General features: G+C 37.8%; 1 protein-coding gene across 1 annotated transcript in view; it reads right to left on the reverse strand.

The window, feature by feature from the left end:
• The window catches only part of MSH3 (mutS homolog 3), a 152,225-nt gene that overhangs the window by 48,228 nt on the left and 95,568 nt on the right, over nucleotides 1–8,429 (reverse strand). The window contains exons 15-16 of the mRNA XM_018565205.1: nucleotides 3,066–3,253; nucleotides 1,225–1,393 (exon numbers count right to left, since the gene is read on the reverse strand). Of these exons, the coding sequence (XP_018420707.1) occupies nucleotides 1,225–1,393; nucleotides 3,066–3,253 (357 nt within the window). The remainder of the gene's footprint in view (nucleotides 1–1,224; nucleotides 1,394–3,065; nucleotides 3,254–8,429) is intronic.

The following is an 8,429-nucleotide window of genomic DNA, read 5'->3' on the forward strand; positions in this document are numbered from 1 at the left end:
TCTGTGCATCATGTATCAGTCAAGACAATGGTGGTGGGCACAGACGCAACATGCCTTCTACATACTTACAATGCACTTAACATAGGGTGAGAACGGACAACAAATTATTCTAGGAGATTGATTTACTAAAGGCAAATAGGCTGTTAACTTTGCAAGATAATTTGCTCTTTGCAGGGAAGGTTTCCCCTTGGTTTAGTGAATGTGATGAAGCTCTGCTGACTTCCTTCACCCAATGACATGCAAGGAAAAAATGCTGTTTTTTTAAAATTGTCCTTGCACAAGGTTGGTTATTCTTTGAAAAGTAAAATGTCACCTAATTCCTGAACTAAGGGAAACCTTCCCTGCAAAGTGCAAGCTCCCTTGCAGTGTGAACAGTCTATGTGCATTTAGTAAATCAACCCCCAGGTGCCTGGTTTAGGAGATCAGCTAATATGCACACAAGTAGGCATTCTAGCTTCAAAAACAGAAAACAAACTTTTAATAAGTTATATAATTAGGTTTAACACAACTCTGTCACTCGAGACTATAGACAGCTTTTGCTTAGACCTGAGCCTTTTTGATAAATTAATTCAATTACAGAAACCCATAATAAAGCCAAGCCAAAACATTGTGGTGAGTTTAACATTTTCCAGCTCTACTAATAATAAAAAATGGTTGTTTTTTTTTACTAATGGAAAGACCTCCAATCACTTTATCCTGACCAGAAGGACAAAAGTAAAAGAAGTGAAGGGAAATTTCTGAATGGGGACCCAGACAGAAGTAGGAAAGTGACAGAAGTCCGAACCTCTTTCTATCTCTACACAAAGTTCTTTGCTGAAGTTGTTTATCGTAGTGAAACCAATGGAAGACATCTGGGTAACGCTTTGTCTCATTAAAAGAGGTTGGTTATAAATTAAAAAGAAATGGCCTAAACGTCTATAAATACCAAAGCCAGACACAACCTGTTCCAGATGATTACACACAGTAATACACTTCGGAAGGTGAGCAAATACAATGACTATTAAGGGAAATGATAAATAGGTAATTAGACACTAGAGGCTAATGTAATGCGTTACTTCTGGTACATCAGCCATGTAAAGACTGAGCTGTACAAAACCCTTTCCCTTAACGAGACTTCATTATTTCATGTACAAGAGCACTGAATCTTTTATAATACAAAAGTCAAAGAACTGCACACAAACACCATGAACAAAAACACAAGTATTGTTATTTATATATCACCACCTCTTGCCCAGACACCGTAGTGTAAGAAATGGAAGGGTTTTTCAATGTTTTTCGGACATCAGTAAGATGACCCTGAATTTGTGAAATCACTTCTTGGATCTCCGTCTTCCTTTCACTGACTACTGGAAAATCTGTGAGATCTTTAAAAAGTTCAGTTTTGTTTCCAATCCTAAAACAAGAACAATCTGGGTTAAAGAAACAATGAAGCTGAAAGAAATTAATTAACTATGAGTATTATTTATGGCCATGAAATAATTTAGGGAGCGTATCAAAACCAATGACAGTTAAAACAAACATGTACTTTGCCCATATTCGGAAAGGGTACAGGTTTGCTTTATGGCGGGCACCCTCAGCAATCTCCTCACCTTTCCCATGTTGACCTGGTGGTGGCTGCTCGGGCATCCAATGCCACATTATGGGGAAGAAATGGGGGTGTTATAGATTTCCCCATTCCCAGAAGTATATATTGGGGCTCAGGTGGCACATAGGAAGAATAGGGAAAGGGGCAAAAGAAAGCTTGCTGTGCCTTAAAAAGAAAACCTTTGTCTACTGTGGTCAAAATAAAAGATTAATTCAAGAGAAAAATTAAGATTGCATGCAGAGAGAACGTGATACAGGCATCTGTCTTTTGGTTCAGTAATCCCACAGAAGAAAACAGCAGTGAATCTCTGGCCGTGAAAGTCGTGCTGGCAAAAACCCACCATCTGAAGGTATCCTGGGTTTAGCGTAGTGGATACATGGAAATTTTAGTGACATGTAGTGGATGTAGAGCGGGGCATAGGGTTGCATGCAGACAACTCCAGTAATGGATTATCTCAGAGTAAACAACAAAAATCTGTAAAGCCTTGCAGTGGGTCTTCCTCCCCATTTCAAAGGTAACTTCTAGTTTTGCCAAGGGGATAATGGATAAGGTGATATACTTACCTTATACCTCGCTCCCACTGGCTTCCTCCTCTTTGTGCAACCGCTCTTCAGGTCATAGCTCTCTCATGTCAGACTGCTGGTCCTGCATTGTACCGATGGATGCTTTACAGGAGAAAGCAAAGGGCCTGGCCACAGACCAGAGTGTTGGACAGTATAGGAGAGCTCCGGCCACCAATAAATAAGGTAAGCATATCACCCAATTTATCATTCCCTAGGCAAAATGAGCAGTTACCCATCGCAGTGGGAAGGGGTAGCCATTGCAAGGGTAATTCGCTTTAAAAACAATGCTTAAAAATAGTCCTAGACTCACTGGGGTTGATTTACTAAAGTGCCTGCTCATGCTCAAAAGGGAATTTTCACTTAGTTTAGTGAATATGGTGAAAATTAGCTTTGCAAAGAATAAACTAATCACATACACGGAAAATAAAACAAAAACAAGATTTTTACACCTGATATCAATAAATCAACCCCACTGTAATTTTTCTTCTTTCAGCCATTGTTACGATGGGACACAAATGTAGTGGCAGGATAAGAAGGAACATTTACTGAGTATCTACACTGTTTGAAAAGCCCTAAAAAGCTGACATTTCAGTTTCAGGTGGACTTGCTGGGCATTCCTTCTTTTGTCTTTCCGAATCCCCAATTTTAGCTCCTGACTTCCCCCATCCCCTGCCAAAGTCACTCTTGCCTGGCTACTCCTAGGTAAGCATTGGACCCTCAAATGGAGTCATAATGACTGCCACGAGATGTATAGAATGCAAGCAGGATGTTTGTTGCTGTCTGAGCGTAGAAGAAGTATAATATACTGCTTGATTCACCAGTTGTATCAGTTTTGGATGGGTATGGCCATAAAACCTGATATAGAACATTTTAGAACAGAATAATGCACAATGCTATGAAAAGCACAAAATACTTACTTGGCGGCCTCTTCATTTAACACCTCTGCAAACTTTTGTACTGGACTAAGGATTTGTGGGATCTCAGTGAAAATCTTCCTCAGCAAAGTGGATTTAACGTGAGATTTAATGGCAGGAATCAATGCTTCGAGCTGGCTTTCCAAGTGGCACAATGTGCTGACTAATAAGAAAAACTCCTGAGGGGAACACTGAAAGGAAAATTGCATCATAAAATATTTAGCTTAAAAAGAGCAAATCCCATCCACACTTGCTGCATTACTAACATTTGTCAAATGTATTCACCTTTAAACTCAATAAAATTTATTGATCTGGCAAAGGCCTTAACTAGTGGCGTCTGTTGTCACTTTCAGTGGCAACAATTGGGAGGTGAACAGCGCCAATCGAACATCCTTTATACAGCTGGGAATTGCTGTAGTATAGATAGTTGAAACAGTAAATCCAATAGCACATTTTGTGAAGCGTGAATATTAACAGTCTACCTCATAGATCCAGTCTGCAACAATTAAGATGAAGTTTGTAAAACTGCATGCTGAAGCTCCAAGATCTACTGGCAATGTTTTACTTCACAGATATAACATAAAAAGATCTAAATTCAATTACAAAAGTAAGTGTGTGTGTGTGTGTGTGCGCGTGCGTAAAACATGAGTCAGCAGGCATAACAGATTTCTTTTATTTATTATGGTATTCATATTTAACTGGGCCATTCGGCTATGACCTACAAATCATATAACAAAACATGGCAATAAATAAATTTAAAAAAATGAAATGACCCCTGTTCAAAAGTTCACAGTGGGGATGGTATTCTTGTTGCTATAAGCCATGTTGACCCCTCTCAAAACATGGTGCTTATGGCTGTGACCATAAAGCTTTATTTTGGTCTTGTCACTTCAAATTACGGTGTGCCAGAGGTGTGTCATGGTGTTGTTGGGCATATTTTAACCAGGCTTTTTTTGTGGCATTGGCGCAGTAAAGGCTTCTTTCTGACAACTCGACCATGCAGCTCATTTTTGTTCAAGTATCGACGTATTGTGCTCTTCGAAACAACGAGGGCACCAAAGAGTAACAACAACGTAAGAAACACTACAGCCATGCTGCAAGCAACTGCACAAGGAAGGGTAAGAAACCTTGACAGGTAGAATTGAATCCAACCAAAGTGCACCACTAGGCATAGACACAGTCCTATGTTGCGCCAACCCCTAGTTGCGCAAATACATAGCAAATCCTAAAATCAAAAACTCACACTAACAATGTGGGATCGGGTAAAAAATACTCGATCCAACAAACTCACAGAGGTTTGATAGTCAGGTGTCCACAGACTTTTGACCATATAGTGTATTTATGGATATCAGCAGCTCTTCACTAAAAATCCTGCACTTCTACTAGATCGGAGTGTTTAAAACTTATGTAAAAAAACAGCTTTTGTAAACAGTTCCAAAATAACCCCTAGGAGAATCTTGAAATCAATGAAATCCTGAAAGCAAAATGAGGACTGGATGAAAAAAAATGTCATAAATGTAAACTGAGGTCTCGGCTGATTTGCCTATGTGAAAGAAATCCCACAGACTAAACAGAAAAAGACTGTAAACACAGCAGGGAAAATGCATACAATTTTACCATGATTACCACAAACAAAAGTGTGTACTTTGTAGGAACAAGATGGCAAGAGAATCTCAGAGTATGCTATTTCTTATGTGTCTGAAAACCATTATTATTGCTGCTTATTCAAATAAATCATTTAGCAGTAGAACAAAGCAGCAAGCCCCTAAAAGGAAGGAGGTTTGTACCCTCCTTAAAAAGAACAATGGATGCTTTGCACATAAAGGTCATTAGAAGTCCAGGAGCTCCATGGCCTCATTAAACATTTTAAGCAGAATAGGTAGGAGTATGTCACCGTATTGTTTATAGAATTCAATGAGGATGCCATCAGTACCCAGAGCTTTGTTATTAAAGCGTATTTCCACTTTCACAGCCAATTTGGGATAACACCTATATTTTATTTGTTTTAATATTCACATAAAAGCTTTATTTTGGTCTTGTCACTTCAAATTACGGTGTGCCATGGTGTTGTTGGGCATATTTTAACCAGGCTTTTTTGTGGCATTGGCGCAGTAAAGGCTTCTTTCTGACAACTCGACCATGCAGCTCATTTTTGTTCAAGTATCGACGTATTGTGCTCTTCGAAACAACGAGGGCACCAAAGAGTAACAACAACGTCAGAAACAACAACGTATATATATGCATCTTGCAGTTTAAACTGCTTTTTTGGGCTACGGTTTTGAGGGTTAAAAGTTATTTTGCTTCTCTTTCTTTAAATTGTTAGGGGGGCTGTGAGGCGTCTGAGGTGGCTTGTCCATTGCATGGTATTGAAGCTGATCAGATAACCACAATCCTCAAACTTCAGTCCCAGAACTTTCCATTAGGACAGATAACTGTAAAGATGGTGAGAAAAACTTGGAATCAACCATGTTGCCTGCTGTAACAAAACATTTGAAAAGGTAACATTTTTTTAAAAATGTTATTTTTCAGTATGCTGTGTGAATAGGAACACACAACAAAATGTAGAGTGGTTTTCTCAAATCTGACTGCAAAAGTGGAAATACACTTTAAGGAAGCCAGCCACTGCATCTTCTTATTCCAGGAGCCTCAGAGGAGCATCTAAAATATTCCATTCATTAGCAGTCAGCTGTAGAAGAATGATGCCATCTAAGAAGGTCTTATGATCTTCCCTGGGCATTGGACCCTGGATGTGTACAAGGATTTAAAGTCTCTGAAGACCTTGAAGACATCATTGATCTATAACAATGGTGTCAGAATAATTGGCGATTGCTCTAATGGTAATTTTTTCTTACTGGAACCAAGCTATCTGAGACAAAACCATTCTCGTTTGTTCCCCCTCGAACCAAGTTTTGTTTTAGAAAATGTTGTTTAATGTGGGCCTTTTGCAAGGTCAATGCTTTAAGGGAAGACTAGGAGACATCCAAGCACTCTGTGTGTCAGAGCTAGTGTTGGATATCACAGAAAAAAAAGAGTCATCCAAAGAGAATTCAACCATCAATGTGTCTTCCATGTGTCTGATAATTCTAATAGGAGTGATCAAAGTTACCTCTAACTTTCATGGCCACAGAGGGATAACGTATTATGTATCTAGGAGTAGTATGAGTATGCTCTCTCCCTGGGATGCCGCATACACCACAGATCATACAGATGCTATTCATCACCAGTTTACCAATTGAAATGGGAACATTTTTGTTGAAATTAATGGTCAGGTGACAGTATCTGTTTAACACCAAAAAATGCATTTTAACAGTAAGGTGTACAAGGTCTTCTAAAAGACTGGTCTATAAGACATGTTCCTACTTACATGCCATTCTTTGCACTTGGCACAACAGTCAAGAACAGGTGCACATTTAGGAAACACAATTGATAGGACTCAATAACCTTTAAAGGGTTTTCAATGCAGGGCAGAGTAGACTTTTTTTTTCTTCTCTTATCTCTATAGGTTGAACTCAATGGACTTGTGTCTTTTTTCAACCTGACTAATTCTATATCTATGTAAAGACAGGAGGTAGGAGGCCAGTGCTGGACATGGCCAGAGTATAGGTTTAGGCACTACTCAGACTCGTGTGAACAACTAGCCCTCATGTATATTATTGTCATGTATGAACCGTTAAAATGTTTAACCCCTTTGTGACGGGAGACGTACACTGTACGTCCCGCCACAAAGGGACCAAATGACTCGTCACGTACACTGTACGTGAAGAGTTATTTGCTGCATTAGAGGGCTGGTAACCGCTGAGAATCATTAATGAAAGGGTTAACCTTTTTCAGACACCTAATACCTTAATATCGGGTGTCTGAGAGTCAAAGCAAAGCGGACACAGATGCCGGCTTTTGCCGGCATTCTGACAGCTCGTATAGATCGAGAGATATCTCTCTCAAGCTATACTGGCTTTTTTTTTTTCTTTCATGAATAGATACAAAATGTGTCTATTCCTACAATGTATCTATTCCTGGAAGAAGAATGTTTGTTTGCTGATCGTTGTTGCAACAATCAGAAAACCTTTAGTGACAGCTGAATCCTGAACTGCTGCAGGATCAGTGTCACTAACTTATTATCGGCTGTTCTGAAGTTTGAAGCAGCCTGATAATAACCAAAAATGTATTAATTTATCAAGCAGTAATAGTGAGATTAATTCACAATGACTGCTTGATATAATTAAATAAAATAAAAGTTTTTTAAAAAATAGTGAAAGGTGTAAAAAAAATAAAAATAGTGAAAAGTGTAAAGAAAAAAAAAGTGTAAAAAAATAAAAAATAAAAGGACAAATAAATGAATGTATTTATTGCATTTTTTTTTTTTTAGCTGTGCTGGTTTTGTAAAAAATACTACAAATCAAAACTGGGGAAAAAAAGTGTTTTTTTTTAAGTTTTTTCCTTTTTTTTTTATATTTTATTTGTCCTAAGTGAGGCGTTAGACACACATATGTGATATAAATATGTAGCCCTATCTGTCCTCTAAAAAACAATATATAATATGTGTGGGTGCACTTTGTAAGAAAGTATATTACTGACGTGGAAGTATCACACAGCAAAAATGTCAAAAGTGTGTCAGTCATTTACGAACAGAAACTAAAAAGCTCAGTCATGAAGGGGTTAAATAAAATGAAAACAATACATTTTGGTTTGCCACTTCTCTACTAACCAATGCTTTGCAAAATATGTGCCATTGGCAGACCTCACCCTTACTTCGAGTAGGACAAAGCAGGGTTTTCAATGCAGGACTGACTTGTGGGAGGTTATAGGCATTAGGCAGCAATAGATACCACATGAAACATGTGTTGCATGCATGATTTTTTCAGAAGTTCACTAGATGCGGATAGTGTAGGTAAGTGGGACTTGTGTTTAACAAGTGACATCAAGACACTGCATCTGAACACAGCTGAGTGAATTTCAAGAGAAAATTAAAAGTGCAACCTAAATGTACATATATAGATGCTTTAAATTATTTTTATGAAGTATTTTAAAATATTAAGCAGTAGTTTAACTATAGGGTGTATTTCAAAGAGACAATATAATGATGCAATTATTTGTGTCTTCTACTGTCATATAAAACTCATTATTTATTTGCTTTGGTAGGGCAGCTTTGGAATTGTCACATTAAACTGTGCTTATAAAAATGCATTAGGCTATGTATACAATTAAAATGTAATTATTTTCAATTACATTTAGTAATATTCTAAAATATCCCATAGAGGAATTATTGCACAGAAAATCATTTCACTGCATTGCAGCACTTCTAGACATTACAAATGATGTAAGCTTAATAAGATCTTAAGAAAAAAAAAAAAAGAAAAGGAGGATATA

This window comes from Nanorana parkeri, unplaced genomic scaffold (assembly GCF_000935625.1).
Source record: "Nanorana parkeri isolate BGI_ZX_2015 unplaced genomic scaffold, ASM93562v1 scaffold822, whole genome shotgun sequence".
Classification (NCBI taxonomy): domain Eukaryota; kingdom Metazoa; phylum Chordata; class Amphibia; order Anura; family Dicroglossidae; genus Nanorana; species Nanorana parkeri.